At 36.9% G+C, this 22,065-nt stretch overlaps 1 protein-coding gene across 9 annotated transcripts in view; it reads left to right on the plus strand.

Moving 5' to 3' along the window:
• LOC144653147 (insulin gene enhancer protein ISL-1-like) overlaps nucleotides 1-22,065 on the plus strand; it is a 44,707-nt gene that overhangs the window by 17,541 nt on the left and 5,101 nt on the right. For 5 of the 9 annotated variants that reach the window (XM_078513119.1, XM_078513072.1, XM_078513088.1 and 2 more), the window contains 2 exons: nucleotides 4,774-4,898; nucleotides 21,644-21,833. In XM_078513119.1, the coding sequence (XP_078369245.1) occupies nucleotides 4,853-4,898; nucleotides 21,644-21,833 (236 nt within the window). In that variant the 5' untranslated portion in view covers nucleotides 4,774-4,852. Of the gene's footprint in view, nucleotides 1-2,672; nucleotides 2,861-4,382; nucleotides 4,470-4,773; nucleotides 4,899-5,951; nucleotides 6,001-20,472; nucleotides 21,502-21,643; nucleotides 21,834-22,065 lie in introns of those variants that run through there. The other 4 variants (XM_078513094.1, XM_078513102.1, XM_078513111.1 and 1 more) reach the window with 4 other exon arrangements.

A 22,065-nucleotide genomic window follows, 5' to 3' on the forward strand; every position in this document is an offset into this window, starting at 1 on the left:
CCGCCGACATCGTTTCTGGTGGCTGTGATCTTTTAAAATACTATTTCGGGTGGCCACTTTGTTTTCTTGTTTGTGTCCCGACTGACCGACTATTTACCGATTCCATTCACTCAGCTGCGAGCTTAAAATTTAGCTATTACTGATATTCTCTTTGCTTGGATGCAAATAGCGGTAAAAAAAATAGAAATTATCAGGAAATTCCCCAATTGTATTACGTGTGTAACTGATTTAGCAATAATGGAACTCTTTGTCCTAAACTATATATCGACTTGATATATCATCATATCCTAACCGTCCGTTTCCAATTTATTTCAGATGAATAGCGGAAAGTTTTGCGCACATGTTAACGGGCGCTTGATCAGTTTGGTGTTTGTCATAGAATTGAACTTTATTCTCAAATATGTCTGATATGTCGTTACTACGCTTTAAATTGGATCAGCTTTTCAATTAAAAATTCAGACATATTCAGCGTTTCCCATTATTGGAGGCGGATTTGTTTGCCTGTGTATTTTATTTGTATGAATGGATTTCGGTGTGTGCAGCAGGCTTGAGAATTGAACAGCATAGAAATTACTCTTTACTCTTTATTACGATCATATATTTAACAATATCTTCTTAATTGCAAAGAGAAATTTCAGATTTTTCGCGGTGTTTAGGTCGCGTTCCGCCCGTTCACTGCTTGAAATATTTCCCTGACTATAAAACAATCCAGTAGTAAGCAAACTCACCAAAGACTCGCGAAAATGTGAACATTTGCCAGCTTCGAATTCGAAACCCTTATTGCATCTAAACGATCTAGGGTTAGTTAGATCTCTGTCAACGAGTCACAAACACTGATTTCAGTGAATTTACTACAACGCCACTCCCTAAGTCGCCTCTTTTATGCTCAGTGTTAGTTTGAAGGGAAAATTCAACTATGTTTTTGTCAAAAATTTTATATTTTATCGTAAATTTGAGTGAATTAATAATCTGAGCAAGCATCGCAGCCTTAGAGAAAATAACGAATTAATTCTGGGACCAGTCGAGTAAATTTTCTTGACATTCCTTATTCTTTATGGAACTTTATCTTTGATTGTTCAACCGGCAAACGCGTGCGATTTACTCCAGCTATTTTAGTTCCATCACTCCACTCAACTGATCTTTACTTCTCCTTTCAGCAGTTAAATTTTGCGAGCTTCATAACACACTACGTACCTTTATTTTTGCACGCATTTTCTGGTGGCCAGATCTTGTTTCTTCCGCGGAAGCTTATAGAACTAAACACGAGGAATCACGCGCTAAACATTTGTCAATACCAGTAATACAAGAAGATTGGCCTCGAATTACACTTTAATGCCATGATGTTTTCAGTACTTGAAGCAACACTGTCTCTACTAGACAGATGTCCGCTCTGTTCTCGAAATTTTTTAAGCTGTTGTACTTCGAGGATTTGCGGGTTTTATCAGCGAACTTTTTCGTTGTTTACTTTCAGCAAACGTTAGTCCATATTTCATATCTACACAGTGTTAAAACCAAATTTCGTGAAGAACAAAGCAATTTTCCACCATGTGAAGATAAAGAGAACGCATTTTTCCCGCTTGCTTTCAGGCTTCTATGAATAATTCATTCCATTTCGGTTGGCCAGTCTTTTAAGGTGAAAAATTACGTTTCAAGGTTATTGAGCGCCTAAGTGCGTCGCAAATATTAAAATCTGTGTGAAGTTCAGTTTACGACGTGAATGCATTATAATTAAAGGAGTTTAGTATTTTGCTTTCAGGGAATTTTGTCTTTTTGTTGCTACACGACAATTTGTATTCGTAATTTTCATTATTCTATTGAATAACAGAATTGCTTTTGAACACTACCTGTTCCTTGGAGCGCAATTTTTCTTTCATTCATCGGAGGCGCATTTGCCGCAATATCGTAAAAGGTCTTTCACGTTCTCTTTCAGTTAAACATTCTTTCTAATCCTTTGCACAGTTAAAGCCTTTTACCACATGCGGTGTTATTTATTAAATTCTGAGGTAAACATCAGTCTTTAGTCCGCGCGAGTGTCTGGAACTCTGTGCGCAAATTAAGTTAACTCTAGAAACAGAGTGAGTCTTGAGAAAAAATCGACGCTTTTACAGTCAAAACGCCATTTCAGTACGCGTGTTAAGACGGAGGCCTTTGTCGGAAATACAATATTTTCATCACATGCATAACCGGTTGCTTTTCTCCGTTCGACGTAGTACAATAGCAGTCCCAAAAGACTTAAGGTTGCCCTTAGGGTATGGTCACGATTTTGATGCTCTTAAATACAACCATATTTTCCAAGGATTTCTCGCATTAAATATCACTAGACGACAGAATATCAAATAGTTTCGATTAAGTCGGTGTACACATGCATTAAAATTCACCCAAAGTGAAATCTGACCTCTTTCTTTTCCACGCAAATTAACAGGTGGTTTTCAAGCGAGGTAGCCTTAGAGGCTCGATCACGTTTTTCTCTTAAATATATATAAGCAAGGACTCAGTCTTTGTAGGCGGAGCAACAAGCTGGTGGCGAAAAAGAACCCGATCTCAAATGAGAATATAATTTTATTCTTTTCAAGAAACTTCGAGAGACAAAACACTTATCTTTTACTCATAGTGATATTCAAATGAATATATGAGTGTACGCTTCGATCACTTTATACTCGAGGCGTGAAAATTTTAAGGTACGATATTCGTCCTCTCTAACTTTCACCAAGTTGTACAGGTTTGGAAAGTTAATTTTTCATTTTCGCGCTAGTAGTTGACGGCTGAGCGAACACGCCTTCGCGCGCTTCTAAACCACAACAAAGATCGAGGAGAGAATTCTAAAAATCTTACAGCGGGCCGCTGAAAGTGTAACAAAACAGTAAGTATACTCGAGCTTTAAAGTTGCAAAGGGATGTTCACTTGTATTTGTGTTTACTTTCACGGGTAAACTGTGAATTGCGATTATCAGCTGTAGCGGTGTGACATCTTTCTTTTGTGTCGAAACACCTTCCGCTAATTTGCATGTGTTTGGTGAAAGGCTGTCGTGTTTATAAATTGAATATCACACAAACAAAATATTATTAAGTGCAGAGCGTGTAAGTAGGGTTGCTTTTGTAGAAACAGACGTCTTCTAAAAACTTTTAGCGCGTTTTCTAGCCTTTTAGTTCGTAAGTTTGCATTTCAATTATCTGTCGCCGGGCTAAAAACATGGGTTTTCTCTGTTTCGTCTTGGATTAACGCAAATGAGAGAACTGTACAAAATCAGTTGTTCATCTTTATATTCGTTTTTGCTGATAATTAATCCTTTCTAATAGTCAAAGCGAGTTTGTCGTTTTGTGTTTGTCGATATTAGAGCGATGGCCAACAAAGTCCGTTCTTTCAGTGCTCGGAAACGAGTGTGCGTTACCTACCGACTTTGAAAGGGGAAAACAATCTTTAAACGGCAGCGATATTGGTCACAGGGTAGCAACGAGAAAGAAAATAGAAACCTTTTAACGTGTGAATTTGGAAATTGATTTGCATTTTCGTAAGTTTAAGCCATTTTGGCCATTGAGTAGTTTATAGCTACAAGACTTTTCCTTTGCTTTTAAGCCCTCCAATCGCACGTCGCGAAACAAGTGAATATATCGACCAGAAAAAGCGGACCTCATCAAATGCAAATAGATTAAAGGATAAAAGCTATTATTAAGCAAATGCGAGAGAAGATTATCCAAAAATATATACGTGCCATTATCAACTTAGTATAATGAAATTGCATCTTTCTTTGCCCATCTTGAGATTCGGGTAAACCAATGAAGGTCGCCTGAAGAAATAACATTTTTGCTTTGCATGGACTTCGCAAATCTCTCTTTAACCTTAAAGCTCGGTACCATTTGTCGCCCTTGTGTTAATTTGTAATTTACTTCATTTTGTTCGCCGTATTTGTTATTTTGTAGTGTTTGCAGAGTCAAACAACAAAGCGATATTTAATTTTCTCTGTTGGTCAATTGCATTGTGTTTTCGTTCTTTTTCAAGTAAAAGCTTCTCGTTTTAAAGCACCTCTAAAACATTTCAATTTAGCACAACGCTCGGATTTTTCAGATTTTTGGGTGGCTTTCAAACCGTGAAAAATGAGTATCTTTAACGCTCCAGCAATAACTCGCTTATTTACTGTTTAGATTACTTTTCACCAACTGATATATTTGAGAAGGTTCTTTTCTCTGTTCAAGATTTAGTTATCTTTGGCCGTCTTACCGAGTGAGCGAAATAAATCCTTTCTGTTTGACAGATGTTTTTGTCTTCTATACTGACATCTGCGTGCCTAAAGGCAGATATTGATAAAATAAGAAAAAAACTCAAATCACATTTATGACGTCCACATTAAATTGTTTCATGACAATAACTTGCTAATGTATAACAGGGAAATCAGACTCTGTGGCCTTAATTTTCTACGCCTTTGCAACAACAAACTAATACAGCCGTTTCAGTTGAATCGCTTTGGCAAGTCTGTGAGTTCTTCAAAAGCAATTTACCTTTATTGTGCTTTTCAGTTATTTTTACCCTCTGTGAAAACAGCTTCTGTACTGCCTCGAAAGGAAATTACGTTAAAAAATAATCAAGTTTAAAGTAATCTTTTACGTTTCTCGACAGACAATTCAGCCTGTGTTTTATTTCGTACAAGCTTGGAAAATAGATCAGCATTGTTTCGACATCTTGAAACGGGCTTAGGTTAGGATTCTTCGCCCGGAAGCCTTTATTTTATTTAGGTTTTTGGAATTAATTGATATCCATTTCTGTTTTCTTCTCTGTTAGTGAACACAGCAGGACATCTTTGGTTAGAAGCTCAAAAGCTCTGTTGCAGCGTCCCCTACTTGCATTTTTAGCGTGTTACATGAAGGGTCAGTTTGTATCAAGCATGGACACGATCTCATCTAAAGGTGAGAATGTACTTTGACTTGTTTTCAAGTGAACTGTTTTAAGTTTATTTGCTCGATGGTCAGTCAGTTGCTTTTTGTTGGAAGTATCGAAAAAGCCGGACCTCCTGCTTTGAAGGGAATTAAGCTTGTTGTCTATATCGACAGTCATCGACTACAATCCCACCTTAGTGACTAACACAATAGCAGCTAACGCAATGTTTGACTTCAAGGCTAGCCTGCTCAGTAAACACCGAAACCATTAATAATGTTCCACAGTTTCTAAACAAGTAATTTCTTTGAACGAGGGGTAACGTTAATCAAGACTTTTCTATGTCTGGGTAGAGTTCCGTTTGGCAGGTACTTGTAATTCATAGCTTACTGAGCAACCGGCAGCAGAAGATAAGGCGTCTTTCCCTTCTTTATCATTTACCCAAGCCTCGATAACCGCAAAATTCTTAATTTTGGTAGAACGGTTCATATGAGGGAGGATTTTCATGTTCATAAAAGGAGAATCAGTCATCCCAAAACTTTACGTCACTGTTCGACGAGAATTTCAGGAGTAAATATTTGTGACTCTTCTCCCTGCATCTAGACTGTAACCGGCTTATCGCCGTCCGAGAGAAGTTAATAAAATCCTTACTTATACAAATTAGAGGAAACTTGTTTGAGGCCTTCTGTCTAAAGAGCACGGATTGGTGGCCAATGCGAATTTGACACCAAACAGAACTTTGGAAGTTTTAGTCAGTTTTGCATGATTTAAGATGCAGCGAGATACTCGTTAACAGTTTGATTAATCCACTTCATTCAAATGAAAGCTGCCCTTCCTTTTTCCGCCTTAACTAAGCCCCGTTGTCCGGTTGTAATTTGAAAACGCTGGCGATAGATATGCATTCATATCCCCGCCATTTATCTCGGCCCTGTTGTTTACAAATCCTTTGCAATCTGCATCATTGTTAGATCTTTTTTACGTCCTATGGGCTTTATATAATCCGCCATGCAGCTGAATTATGTGATCTGAAAAGAAAAGAAGAGGGTTGTTTTCTAGTTTTATCTTTTGCTACCTTTTTTCAAGTTGACGTTTTTGAAAGGATGTCAAAATGGCACACGCCCAATTTACGGTCGGGTAAGTTTTGGTATATATGATCTATGGGTTATCTTACGAACTTCTCGCAATTCTCTAAACACTAAAACATTGCACCAAATCAAGAATTTTTTTCTTTTTTTCTGAAATAATATCATTTGCTATTTCGCGTCAGATTTTCATTGAAGCACACTCAATACCAAACTGAATTCGTTATTTTCCATTTTGTAGCAAAAAGAGCTATGTTTAAATCAACTCATTTCTATCTGTAGAAACTCTACACATCGTTCTATCACTGCTCTAGCTCTACCCTAGAACATCTCATTATTTAGCTCGACCAATTTGTGGTTTGTAACAAGAAAGTATAGTTAATGTACTGCACAATTTTCGGCTAATGAATATTTAATGCCATCAGTTACTTTAAGCTCGTTTAATCTGGTGCTTTTGAAAGCCGAACATTTTCGAGGTAGATAAAACTTTGTGAATTTTTTTGTATAAAATTTTGTCTTTTTTATTGTTTTACTTTTCTTTAAAACTGGCAAAATTTCCGTATCGGATCCTAACAGTGGGACGTGCTTTCATTTGTGCGTGGGTGAAACAAGTTCGGACAGCGATTATAGCTCCAGGCATATTATTTAGCTTCTTTCATAACATAACAATAACCACAGTCGCAGGTTTTGTAAGACTGATAATGGCTGCTTTTAATAATCCCAGCCCTCGCATCCTGCCGTTATTTGAAACGATATTTGTTATGAAAAACTCAGGAAATTACATTAATTGAAAACTACGAAAAAGGGTAGTAACTTCTGCTGCCGGTTTCCGTCTATTTTTTTTATAGCGAGCATGGCTGGTGTATTCTGTCGATTATTTGCCCGAAAGTCACGTTTTTTCATTGTAATAAAGACTGAAGCAATCTCGTTTACATTGACTTTCAATATTCAGCTCAGAAGAACAATTTTATTCACACGAACAGTTTCAAATGTGTGTGTGCATGGGTGTCACTTATTACTTTGAAATTTCTTTGCATGTAAGGATTGACTTTTTTGCACCCGTGCATTCATCTAGTTTTCCCCGCTTCGATTCGTGTGATTCCTGTAAAACTTTATAATTATGTGTCCAAACCAGCATCTTGGTTTGAGTTTATCTTTGGCTCTGGTTACCCTGGAAGGCTGAATGTTTATCTCGGCGTCTACCTTCTTTTAGAAACCAACACCCAAACTTCTGCTGCTCCCTGATTGCGCACGTACTTTTTTAACGAGCTGTGAATAAAGTACGTAATACATAGGTGAAAACTGCCATTTTGTTAATTTTGTCGCAATCGGCGCCAAGTCTTTTGAAAAAAATGCCTCTTGTGAAAAGAGAAAAACCATGATCTTTTCATTTGGGGCATGCACACTTTTGTGTATAAAAGCATTAGATAAGAATAGGGCATTTATAAAGTGAATGTGTGTCCAACAGTAGCAATGAAATATATATCTATGATAGATGCGAATGCGGCTTGACTACTGAAAACCTGAAAAAAAATTTTTAGGCTCTGAGCGGGAGTCGAACTCACGACCTTTGCGTTGCCAGTGCACCATTAAAGGGTTTACCCATAAACGACCGCTCTCATGTGGCTTTGAAGGTCTCTCATGTGGTTTTGATAGCTCAGTGGTAGAGCATTACACTGGCAACAGAAATTTTTTTTCAGGTTTTCAGTAGTACAGGCCGCATTTGCATCTATCATAGATATATAGTGCATTTTTTTTTTTTGGCTCAATATTGTTTGTCCTTGTGGTTTGGTGCGTCTTGATCTCGTAACCCTTTTCACTTTCACACTGGAGAAATCAATTTTAACCAGAAAGCTAGGCATATCGAGGCGAACTTTTTTAGTTGATGATTTCTTATTCTTACTAGCTATCTACCCGACTACGGTTTGCTATTGTAACGAGAAAAATGGCATTGACCTCTCTTGGAAATAAAAGGATTTAAAGACCCACACCACTTACAGCAAAAATATATATCATGCATTCACAAATATCGAAAAAAGGGTGATATTGTCTTGGAAGAAAATGATACTAAACATCATTGTCGTCTAAAAAAGGAAAAGAAATTCTATGGCTATTTGGATCTTCATTTTCTTGCTCTAGTGATTGAAGCTTGTAATTTTTTGCTCCTGAATCTTTTATGAAGCAATTAGATACTGCTAGCTCTGGATAAAGATATAATCCGTTTTAGAAGCCGCCCTCTAGTCGCTGATCTAAGCCTTCTGCAGTTGTTTTGTCTTTGATTCTGCAAATTAGGCGACAAAGGCTTTTCGCTAAATTTATTCTGCCTTTAATATCTTTAGCAGGTAGAAAATCACTTTAACTCCAGGCATTCTTTCATTCTTTTCTGAGTTAAAGAAAATGCAAATTCATTATTAATCTTATCACTGATACCACTAGTACACTATCCTAAGCCTTTGTTGTTTTAACGCTTCTAGAAAAAAAGTTATGAAACATTAAAACATAGTATCATGTTTTCTCGTACCAATAAAAGCATTTAGATGATTTCTTTTGTTTCTCTGTTACTTCAAGAGTGCCGAATGTTATACAAATATTAATTGAATAAATTCTTGTTTTGGTAGCACGTTGCAAGCCTGTAAACCATGAGATATATATCTCAAACAATGACAACAACAGTGTATCAGTGAAATTTGGCTTTCAAACGAAATTAAAATGTTCTTGAATAAATCATGCAGCTTTGATACATTGCAAAATCAAGGCTGGTTCTTCAGTTTTCCTCTCAACCTTTGTTTTGCATTCTTTGCATATGTTGTAGTTTAAAATAAATTTTAGGTCCAAATCATTTAAAACTTATTTTATTTGTATTTTTCTTGTTAAGGATTATGCTAATAAATTTGGAACAAAGGAAAATAAAAATCAAACTTGTTTGAAATCATTTTAACCTAAAATTCATTTTGAACTACAGCATGTACTTTAGAAAACGGTTTCTCTCGAAATGAGATCAAAAAGTCAAATTTGTACTGTATCTGGTTGAACCAAATAACCGAAGCCACTATTTGTTCCTTAAATTTGTTTCTTCAAACTTGAGATTCATGCCAAGCTACTTGTGCTTGCAAGAATGGCCTCGCCTCGGAAAAAAAAGTTTAACGTTTGTTTCATTCGCAAACTAACCCACGTTTGGCTCTTTTTGGTAAAGTTGTTACCTAAGGTTTGACGCGCTCTCCCTCATATTTGTACGTCTTTCTTGCTCGTGTGGAATATTTCTGATATCTTTAATTTCTTGAATTGTGTTCCATAGCGGAACATTTTGTACCATTTAATATATATAAAAGAATGCACATCTTTTCTAAAGAGAACAATGGTGAGATTTTGTTCGGCTGTGTTCCAAATTGGCGTCGCGAAGTCGCAATTTTTTCTTTTTATATTTCCGCCTATTCTTTGTGTTATCACGAAGAAAAACTAATAAAGTGTTTGGGTTTTGTGTTTGGTATAGATAACAGTTTGCGATCGCCCTTAAACTTGCAGATTTAAAAAAAACTGGCAACAACAAATTTTATTAAATTTATATCGTGAATGTTTGTTGTTATTAAAAGAAAGATACAAATAAAATTAATTAGACTTGCCCCGCATATCTTTTTATTAAAAACGTGCAAAGCAAGTATATGAGACAGATCTTTAAAGCAACCTTTTCTAGAAATGAAACGACTTTGGAAGTTCTGATTAGCAATCAGCTAACTAAACTTAGTCTGTAGATCTCATTGCAACAAACTGAACTAAGCTCTGGCTGACTTCATTACACAACATGTAATTTAACTCGTAAAATGCTACAAACTGCCACAAAGAAATATTAGAATGGGCTGTATTGTGTATCATATGCTTAACAATTCTACCGATTTACTTTTCCACCTGGTATAGATCCTCCGGTCGATATTTGTCAAAATTAGACAGCATTTTGCAAGTTGTGAAATTTCACTTAAAGCACCAACTTGATTAAAATCAAAGGCGTCCATGTTATTCCTTTGTAATCCTGCTTTTATGAAGTCTTTCTTTACTGCATCCGGATTTCGCAATGATAGACTAGCATGGTGATAGCCAGTGGGGCCAAAAACAAAAACAGATATGAGTTTTATATCTCTTTTTCCGAAATTGTAAAATTTAATTTCGAACGGAATATCAGGGTAACTGATTTAAACGATAAAAAATCTGGATACTTTACAGCGCCTAAGGCAGAGTTGCCAGTCACTTGTTCATTACTTCTAACTCGGGTGAACTGGTAAAGGCCATTAAGACGGAGGTAAATGTGAATTTGAGTGAAACTTTAGAAGGTTTTAAGAAAGAAAAGGAGATAGAACATTGTTTTTGAAACACCACCAGACAGTTGACCCCAACGCAAGAGCACTCCAGGTTGTCAGGAGACTGTTTGGTGTCCACCTACTAATTTTTAACTGCAAATTCTAATTGTTAAATCACACTAAATCTTCAATATTTCTTATTTCTCCCAATTTTGCTACTCCTTTGAGAAAAACTATCTCCTCTCAAAAATCCCTAAAATTCACCAAAACATTCACAAAACACCGCAAAACATAGATTTGTGAAATGAGCAAAGAGTTTTTGGATTGCTTGAAACGCTAACGAGATATTTGCATTTAACCCACATCAAATGGTGGGAAAACGGCTTTCACCATTGTGTTCACATGAACCCCCACCTTAAATAAAGGACATAACCTCCAATAATAACTGACCAGCTAGGAGAATTTGCTTGTTGATACTCGGGGCTTAACAGGTTGATTAAAAGGAAATAACCTCCAAGTATAACTTCTCCCAACCTTACCATAATAAATATATGGTGACCAGTTGGGAGAATTTGCTTGTTGATATTTGGGTTTAAAGGGGTGAATTAACGTCGAGGCGACTCCAACTGTCCGTCTTACAAGGAGTCATAGTTACAGTAAAATGACTGAAAAACGACAGGGACGGGACCAACACCAGATGTCCGTCTTAAAAAGAGTTGAGAGTATACTACAAGTTGCCCACTATTGCCTAACAGCGCTCAAACTTTGGAAAATTTTCTTAAGTTTCACTCTCCATAAAGGTACCACGTAAAAATTTAGAATCCCCATGTGAAGTATAATAAGAATATATCGCACTACATGAAGTACTGCTCAGTTTCACTTGAATGGTGGCACACACGAGCCCGAAAAGGGTTCCATCAACAGATTCTAAAGTTAGATTCTCTTGTACAGCAAAACATGAATAAACAGTACTACGTGAAAGTAATGCTTAATAGCTTTCAATTGCTGTGAATGGTCAAAAACTCGAGTTTTGACAAAAATGTGACACGAGAGTTTTTTTTTCAATAACTGTGATTTGAATGGTCATAGAAGGTTTTAAACTACAGGCATAAAGAAAGTTGGAAGCACCATGTACAGTGTAATTTTTTAAGTACAAAATGAAAGTCATCTGAATGGTCCCACTCTAGGGTTTCATGCACAGATTCAAAAGTTATGAATCACACAAAATAGCATAATAAACATCATTACATCAATATTTAGTGATGATGATGATGATGATGATGATGATGATGGTAACCTCTCTATTTCTAATGGAAAATAAAATCTATCGGCATTAAAAAAAAACTGCATGGTCTTAACAAGATGTCCAAAGTCAAATCGAACATTTATGGTTCTCAATTCCGTTCCTTTTTTAAAGTATTTAAAACGTCTTCACGGGTTATAATTACTGCACAATATTTTTCACTCTAATGACGGTGATACTAACATCTTAAGAGTTGCACCATATATATTTCTTGAATTAAATGGATGATCGATAAAACATGCATGGAAGTTTCGTAAGCACATGTACTACATGACTGCATGATCTGCCCTAACATTCTCCTTATACTTGCATAAATTTTCTAAAATTCCCCTTGAGAGAATTTGTTTTCAATCAAGACATTCGTTTACTCTTTAAGAGGTGATCACAACCTTCATTCTCATGACCTGCTCGCTTAAAATTGATATGAAAAGTAAAGAGAGTTTAGCAGTTAATCAGTCGAGTGGTTTCAAAGTGCAAACGCTGTTAGATAAATTGACACGTGTTTCTAGAGTTAACATGAATGTTTTTGAACTGTTGCGATATCAAATTGTAGATGTTCTTCATAAATGATTTATTCTTAACAAAATGGCGTGACGGTGGTTGTAGGCGCAATCTCGAGAAAGAAAAATAGCAAAAATGCCAAAAATGTAACTAATTTGTCAATAATAAAACGTTTTACACGGTGGTCAACTCGGAAAAGAACAGAATCAGCGTTCGGGCCAATTTCTTCAACATTTGCAACATTTATGAAATATTTTTTTAATGTAGTTTTCGCAATTTTTTTGGCTAATTCATACGTGAGGTGTATTTTCATTGTTACGCAACTGTAGCTCGAGTCAAGTGTACGTGCTTTATATTGTTAGCACTTATTCATCAGTAATCAATTTGAAACGGTCCATGCTAAATTTGTTCTGGGTATTCGAATCTCTTTTATATTAGCCTCTGACACCGAAGGATATGAGCAAGCATACGCATCTGCTATTTTAGCTGTGTCACTGCAAAAAAAACTTGATATGAGAGTCGAGATTTTGAATGACAAAGATTTTGTGCATATGCCAAAACCGAGAACACAACCATCATGAAAAAAAAGTCATTTTGCCTTGTTCTTTTAATAGCTTGTCCTTTAGACTACGTGATATGAATTTTACACATTTGAGCTCGACTGCATTCCAGGGCAGTCCGTGGAAGTTCACAGAATTAACCACATTGTTCCCTAGGTCTAATATAACACCACTTTTGGTTCCAAATAAAACTCCAGATATTGCTCTCTGTTATGAGATCTCATCTGCTTGTGGTTCTTTTTCCAACTCATTATATAAGAGCTTCGAAGTATCATAGTGATGTTTCTATGGAAAGTGTGAAGTAATAAGAAATTATGGTTTTCTGGCGTTCATTAAGAAGTGAACACACCATTTTGGGTTTTCCTGTTAACGTTTATACTAATCATTCAGTGATTCAACATTCCAGTTTCACGCCCGCAATCTATATTGACATCCTTTACCTTATATAGGAATTTCAAAATTCACCGCTCAAGGTGGTCGAATTGTCCTTTCTGTGAAATTCATTTCTTGGCATCAAAAAGTTCTTGTTTCTTTTTTCGCTGTTATACATTTGATCCCGTACGCGTCAAGAGCGTTCGTCATGTTAAATGCTGAAGTCAAAGAGCTTTTCTCTTTATATAAAGGCAAGTATTTATTTTATCTCCGCCCAGAGTCCGGGCCGGAGGGAGTGAGTGAGTGAGTGAAGTATTTATTTTCTTTTTCTTTCTTTTTATTTCGATTTCTGTTTAATCCTCTCGTTGACTTGTTTAAAAAAATGTAACCAGTTTATTGAAACGTTAACTGAGGCGATGAGTATTATTCAGTACACAGTTAACCATGATTACCTCAAAATTAAACTTTCCAAAATCAAGCACTATGTTACACAAAGATTACTCCTGTTCTCAGACTCGACAACACGAAATAAGAATTATTTAACCATCATCCTCTCTTGACCAACACGTGTTGCGTATGTCCTGAGATCGTGGATATTTCACGAGGCAGGTACACCAGCCAAATGATCTGTATTTATCGGTATCCAACAGGCGCGAGTGGAATAACGGTTTTATAATGTTTTTATGTACCAACTCTCAGGAAAGCAATCGATCTTTTAAGTTTAAAAAACCGAGTACTAATAGGATGTAGCAAAAGTAGTCACGGCAAATCACAATGAAAACTAACGAACTCTTTTTTGACTGATAGCCTATACATAAAGTTGTAATTTTTTATCTTATATCTTTAAAGATGAATTACAGTCCGTACTGCGCAATCTCGGCTGCAATGTTTATGTGAGCCTCACAAACAAAGCAAAACTAAAAATTACGTGACAAACTTACCTGTTTCTTCATTATTAACGCCAGATATCCTTGCAGAACAAATAATAACAAGTAGAAGAACCTTGACGCTATTTCAAACCGACGTTTCAGCTCATCGGAAATTCTTGAACGAAGTGAACTGTAATGGCGGACTAAAAAACTTCATGTATGCTGTCAACGAAGTGTAACGTTTCAACGAATTCAAAACAAAAACGAAAACAAACCCCGAGTCTGCGCAGTACGGACTGGAAATCAGCTTTAATCATTTCTTTATATATTTTTAAGTCTATTTTTAATTTTTTTTAATTTTGTAAGACACTTAAAGCTCCCGTTTTTTGTTGTAGGACCTCCGTGAGCGGAGTCTCCTGTTAAAATATTGTTATTGTTATTGTTGTTTATAAGTTGAACAATACCTTTTCAATCGTAATTTCGCGTCCTGAAGAAATCAGTTTATGTTAGAGTTTTATTAAGTTCAAATATCGTTGCAAAACAATGATTTCTTAAATTCGAGTTCAGGAGTCACATTATAAATCAACAACCCCGTCTAAAGACGTTTCTGAGAAATTCAGCCACATGCCGAAGCTAGAAATGTGTTTGATAGCAAGAAGAATTGGACATCAAGTCTCTTTGACAAGTTCGACGCACTTATCAAAACTTAATAAAACTTTAAGATTGCTGTTGTAAGATATTTTTCATACAACAGCGATCTTTAAGTTTTATTAATTTTTACTAAGTGCGTCGAACGTGACAAAGAGACTTGATGTCTAGTTCTTCTCACCCGTCTAAAGACGTTGTGCGAAAATTCCCTGTTTTAATCCTCCACATTAATCCTTGTATGTTGAAAATGGCGTTTAGTTTGCCTTATTGAAATTTTTTCCTAGACTTTTCCATTCCTTGATTACGACTGCCCTCCCCCCCCCCCCCTAACCGAATTGTCTTGTCTACTAGAACACACCATGAAACTTCACTTGCCATACAAAATTATTATACTAAAAGAATGCTTCATTTTGCTAATTCACCATTCAATCGCAACTTTGAATAAACTTCGCATTGCAAATCCGAATAAGGTAGAGGTGGTATATTGTCTCCTGCTATTTCTAGTAGAGAACCAATCAGATACGCCGAATATTACTACTACCACCACCATCATCACCCCCACCACTCACATACTACAACTACCACTACTACTTCCACTACTTCTATCACTACCACTACCACTACCACTACCACTACCACTACTACCTCCACTTCCACTGCTACTGCTACTGCTACTGCCGCTACTACTCCTACAAGTGCTTTTGCTGCTGCCATTTCCACTGCTACTGACACTGCTGCTGCTACTAGTTACTGGTACTGCTAATGCTACTACTGCTACTGCTACCTCTACTGCTACTGCTGCTGCTACTAGTTACTGATACTGCTAATGCTACAGCTGCTACTACTGCTACTGCTACCTCTACTGCTACTGCTGCTACTACTCCTACTAGTGCTTTTGCTGCTGCCAATTCCAATGCTACTGCTGCTTCAGCTACTGCTACTGCTGCTGCAACTGCTGCTACTGCTGCTGCTGCTGCTGCTGCTTCTGCTACTGCTACTGCTACTACTTCAGCTACTGCCACTATCTTATCCAAGCCATAAGTGGCCTTAAATTGAAAATAAAGCCTTTAAATTTGAAACATGTGAAATAAAAACATTAGGAATATTATTAATTGTAGATTTTTTATTCAAGAATGTGCACTATATTAGGTAAACCGTTTAAGCAGTTCAGCACTACTGCTGAAATAGTGCTGAACCAGAAGTAACAGTGCAGTTCAACACAACGACTTTTAAGTATTTTTTAGCACAGAAAACATGCTGCACAAGTTGTCAGTAAACTTGATCGACTTGAAGGAATAACTGATAATTATAAATAAATTGGATCAACCTTGCGGTTAGCCTCATCCATTGGAAACTTCTAGAGTTATACGTGTCGGATTTATGTGGTTATACTTAAAAAGACAATTTTTCTCGTTGCTTCCGTTTGACTTCCTTTTAATTTTGTGTTGTTAATGCCAGATGATAATTGTAACAGGCTTGTTCCATTTCGCGTAAATCTTGTAGATACCAAACTTATTTTAGTAAATGTGATGTCTAGACCTGGTTTCACTAACTAGTAGGTGGGACTTGCGGTCGATAAATTCATCGAAGGTAAATAATGTTACTTACAAGGGCTTCCCACAATAACTGTACATCAGTTCATATTGCAATGGAATAATTTTTATTCAAAGGATTGAAATCATTCTCAAAGTAAAACAATAAATAAGCATTTTACCCGTCGGAAATATAATAAAGGTGTTGAAGTACTTGAAGCATTTTAAACAAAATGCTTGTGCGAAATCTTTCGAGTGGGTATTTTGTGATTAAGATTCATCTGGTGGTATCTCTTGAAGGCGTGTTTCAATTTGAAGAGTTTTCAGAAAACGAAAAACCGATTGCGTGTCTTGCTCGAACGAGTGGTGTGCTTGATAAGCAATATTTGGATAAAAAGTTTGATAACAGAAAATATTTTACACTTACATTACAATTTTCATGTTCAGTTTTGAGATACGAGCTTGTAGTGCGAGATTATTGTTTCAAGACATTTTCAACTTTTTATCTAAAGAAAAAAAATTGTAAACATTGATTTGACAGGTTGTACTTGTACAGGTGTATCTATTGCTTTCTTTTCTACCGGAGTAATAGGATTTGTCAGATTTTAAGCAATGAAACATTTATAAGTATTAAAAAATATGTATATAAATTTGGATCGCGGGATTTCTTATCATTGGCTATCCGATTGCTTAAAATTAATGTATCTTTTCCTTTCTATCTTCGTTTTGTTTGCTAATTCCTCTTTACTTACAGTCTGTTGAAGCCAAAAGCCTTGACACTTACATTGAATTTGCCGAGGTCTGCATGACACAAATGCAACTAACACACATAAAGAACATTCGTTTCAGAAAGCTTTTAGTCTTAATACTCATTTTCAAAGAAGCGATTAAAGAGAACCCATGCAGTTCAGATTCGTACTTCATGCTGTGTCAATTATTTCTCAATTTTCGATGATTTGTAAACGTTACTAGTAAATAGCGTGGATTATTGTATCTTCTGACTTGTGAAATAAAACCTTGTGTCTTATAATATGAACATATACAGAGGTAATTTAAAAACAGAGAATTAATTTCGTGATTTGGCATAACAAACAACTTCAATGCCTTGTTGCTTGAGGGAGACATAGTGTGACAAAGAAACATTTCCTTTCAGATAAGAAATCTTTTAAATTATTCGATTTTTGTAACAGAAGATGTTTCACGAGTGAAAAAGTTTTCAAGTTTACTTTCCCCCTTGGAACAAAGAAATGTTTTTTCTTATGAGATTTAAAATACACATTTAGTATTTTCAGGAACAAAAATATGTATTTTCCTTTGTGACCAAATACTATTCTTTCGATAAACTACACTTAACGCACATAAAGATATAAAATTTGTACAATGAATTTTATAAACTTTTCCAGATATGATCTTTAGGGAATGCTGAAATCTAAGTACTAGTGCTGCAAGGCAAAGCAAGTTTAAAATTCAAACTTGAGCTAGTCTTCATTTATAAGTTGCTTTTCATGTTACTTATTCCAAATGTGCACTCTTCTAAAAACAGAAGCCGGTTGATGACTTTTGAATGCCAAGTGTATATGTAATGCAAATCTACTTTCGTTTGACTTCTTTTGTGCGAGAAAGACAAAAAAAGGACAGCGGAACGGAATAATTATAAAAAAGATGTCATGTTCACAATAGAAGTTGTTTGTTTTTATCACTACGAGGGCTGCCTAAAGCGAAAATTCCCACGGGGTATTTCATGTAAACATATTTTCTTTTTCTTCGTTTTTTAAATATTGTTTATTATTTCCCTCAAAACCTCTCCAATTAATTTTAGAATCTCACTTCACTCAACACTGCACTGAACTGGCGTTGTTCGATTTTCTTTTTCACAGAAGGTATAACTTGAACTACAAAATCTACTCGTCACTAATTGTATCCGTAAATGTTTTCTTCGTCCATTTGCTTTCTCGTAGCAGATGTTTTGGTCTTTGTGTTTCATTTCCTTCCACATTATTAGGAATTAGACAAGGCAGGAAAAAAATAGTAAACCGAGAGGTTTACGGGACGATGTTTTCTCGTATCAACCACGCGATGTCTTAATTTACCGCCTTGTATAAAACCCGCGTTATCCACTCGCGGTAGCAATCGACTCTCGCCTTGACCATTTATTTTCCCGCCATTTTGACACGGTGATTGTTTTTCGTAATACCGCCAGCTGAGATATAACAAAGCCAAAGCAAATTAACAAACATATCTGGGAGTCGTTTCGGAGGAAACCCTCGCTAAATGTCATTTTACTGAAAATAATAATTCTTATTTTTCGCTGTAGACGCCGACTTAAGCTTCAGTAGCGATAGTGTCGTTTAAATCTGTTTCTTGTACAGACTGTACATGATTACATTTCACCGGCTCAAGAATTGAATCAAGGGTACATATTGGGATTTCAAGAGGCGCTTAAGACCGTGCAATTCAATACAGACGTCTTTTTGATCTATCAATATAATTGTTGAAGTTTACACAGCTCTGTGTACACTGATTCATTCACAACATGAAGCGGCTTGTTCTACAATTGTCGTGTATATATTGATTCTAATTGCCTTGAATTCTTGTCCTTTCCTTTATTTCGTATCGCGCGTATGATCTATAAAACAAACGCTTCCTTCAGGACGACAACAAAACTCGTGCGCTCATGTGGCCGATTGAGAAACAATTGTTCATTTTGATTTTCAACTTGATACATGGAGTCAGCAGTTTAGTACAAAGATTGGCGAAAAATGCGGAGAAGGGAAAACGACAAAATTGTCAGGTTTTTTTGTCGATGTTAATTCGAATGTTCAACAAATAGAGCTGACTGATTATCTAAAGCTCTTTGAAATCGGACTAACCTTTGCACTACATAATTTCCATTAAATAAGTTCGTCTCTTGCCCACTCTGCAAAATTAAGGGTAAAAGGAATTCCAATCTTATGCTAAATAGATATTGTGGTTTAATCTGTTATTTTTTAGTTTTCAGAATTGAAAATATTAAAAATTTCTTTTATTTACAATTTTTTTACGAGTTGACATTACCAGATAGTTAGGCTAATGATTTGACTTTATTTTGAAATTTCCAAGATTATTTCAAATTTCACAAGATTAGAAGCTTTTGTTATTTAACTCCGCTAACAATCGACTTTTTGAATCTAACACATAGTCCATCGATAGCCCTGACACAACTCAAAATATCAGCTAACAGGGCGTCGAGATTGTCGATGTATTTTGCCAGGCGTTCTTACGAAAAAAGGATTTAATTTTAATTTTCGATTACACTGTATTCTCTTCCGTCACGTTGGCAAGACATAATGGAGCCGTTCGCACCTGTTTTTATAGTTTTTGATTATTATTTTTTTTTTCTTATTGTAGTAAAAAGACACGTTCTCGGCGGAATAGTTCGCACCGGGCTGTATTCATTATTCCATCTCCTAATTTTCGTTCTCATCAGGTTTTGTGAAAAGATCGAATTGAAGCGATCGAATTTGAAATTTATTTTGTTGAAGCCATAAATTGATTCTCCCGGAAACTCGGCCGGAACAATACTCGAGAAGAAATGCGACTCCATGTAAAGAAATCATGTACATCTTGATCGACCGCGACCAAAGTGGCGCCACTGCAAAACACCATCAGACCAATGGGCTTATTAGGTTCCGTTTCTATGCAAATGATCTGGTCTTAGGAACTATTTCAGTCAAGGCAACGAAAGATGTGTTGCAAAGACGGTGCGAAAAACAAACTTCCTAACGACCTTTTTGTGAAGAGTTCACCCGAAATAAATTCGCATGTGGGTTGTGCTTGTCTTTATTTGCGTTACATTCGTTTTCGGGCGTAATTATTTGCTAGCAATCAGAATTAAAAAGTTTGAAAAAATTCGACGAAGCGAGTAAATATTTCATCGGGTTCTTCAGCTCAGTTCCACATCAGTTGTTTAACTGTTGTTGTTGATAGTCTTAATCTTTTTTGTGCGTACTCCAAAAATGTTATCCTCTAGTAAGACGGATCGGAAATCCCATAAGCGCGACAGTTCGGCTTAGGGATGGACAATCCAGATTAGGATTATAAACGCTCCATTAGAGAAAGGAAATTACAGTCAGTCCCTCAAAGTAGGAGGTCTGGTGCCGAGGGGTCCGTAAATGAGGTGTTTGACAAGTGAATATGACAGATAATTAATATATGAATTAGTTGGGCTGGCTACAACAATGGAATCGAATCATGAGCAGACGATCAAGAGATATGTTTGACAACGGTGAATGGTTTTTTAAATCCCCGAGTTCAACTAAGAAAACAAAAGCTATTATTCCACGTTGTGTTGGGCACAAATGTTTTCAATGGCGACTTTGTTCTGCTATTCAAAGGGAAAATTTCTCGGGTAAATATTTTTCATTCCAATTTGTGTCAATATCATGACCTCTCTAGTTTTCAACATCGCGGCTCGTCTGGGTTTTTGTGGAGGTTGAGGGTTCCTTTCATCAAGCGATAGTGTGATACCGACCCGACACTATCTCACCATTTGGTGACCGCTGAGGCGGAGCTTCTAACTAGAACGTGCTAAATCTCGTTTGCTTCCTTTCACAAATTTCTGCTAATTATATCGAAGTGTTTGAGGTTCAATGAGATCCAACCCCAAATCCACCCTTTTGTTTTGATTCAAATTTGCTTGTTGTTGCGTCGCCAAGCATAGAGAATTGAACAATGGTTTTCACATTGCCCTCTCTCGGCGGGCACGGATTTGACGGCTATAAACACTATGCTCGTTTGAATGGCGACCTCAATTCAGGAGCAAGGCCAACGAGCCTGGATCAATCCATTTCGTGAAATTATCGTGAAGATTTATTTCACACGGACCCAAACAGATATCCACGCGTCTCTCAAGACGAACGCTAGGAGATATTGCTTCAGTGACTTTCCACGTGTGTGAATAAACGTGAAATACAAAAGTCATCTGTCACTTGAATCAATAACAGCTTGGAGGTATTTGCTAGCGACGGGCCAGAAATCTTGATCTCTAATCTCTTGCCGGGCTCTTTACTCGTGATCGGGAAGGCAAAGATCGCCAGACTCTTCTGTGCATTTCGAAGAGTGTACTAAAATTTCTCTGCGGTCAATTTCTTAACATACACCTGCGTTTATCACTGTTTTAAATCTAAAAAAACGCGCAAAGTTTGACAAGTGGTGAAAGGTGGGCGACCAATGACGAGTGTGGCATTCACAACTGGGTACCAATTTGTAAAATTGGTGGTTGAGCCTCCGGCCAATAAACTACCGGACAATGACAACGCGAGTCACGTGGCATTGTGCGAGCTGGCTGCACCAATGAATTGATCCCTACAAAGAGATCGGAATTTTGAAGTATTCGGTTCGTCAGCTGGCAGTGTCGCTCAGTTAGTAATCCCATTTTGGTTGATATCACCGAGCGTGTCTTGTTTAGCTTCCTTGGGAATGAGCGATCAGGATCTTCAACGTATGTAGTTAATCGATGCGCTGCCCTGCTCGTCAAAATAAACTTTGCCTCAGCGCCGTGGCTCTCTTGGACGCTCAGAAGTATTTCCTGTCACGCTTTAGACCAAGGAGCTCTTAAGTTTTGTTTTGTGTTTCTTTTGCAGAGAAGCGTCGAATATCCATGTGTGTCGGCTGCGGCTCTCAGATTCAAGACCAGTACATTCTCCGCGTTGCGCCGGACCTGGAATGGCACGCTGGCTGCCTCAAATGCGCTGATTGCCACACGTATCTGGACGAAACTTGTACGTGTTTTGTGCGAGACGGAAAGACGTACTGCAAGCGTGATTATGTGAGGTAAGCTAGACCAGTCTACTGCTGAGAAATCAGGATCTGAGACCTGCCGGGTGCGATCAAACTGCGATCAACGCATACTCTTCCAGTTTTGACCGCCGGCGTTTCCACCGGACCGTGTTCTTAGGATTACGACAGCTTATTACAAACACTGACGGCATATTATTCCGGCGAAGGAATCAATGTTGTTAATTAGGAAGACAGAGTAGTTGTTTGATGCTTATGACCGTATTGT

Source organism: Oculina patagonica, chromosome 1, assembly GCF_052425735.1.
Source record: "Oculina patagonica isolate OP01 chromosome 1, crgOcupat, whole genome shotgun sequence".
NCBI lineage: Eukaryota > Metazoa > Cnidaria > Anthozoa > Scleractinia > Oculinidae > Oculina > Oculina patagonica.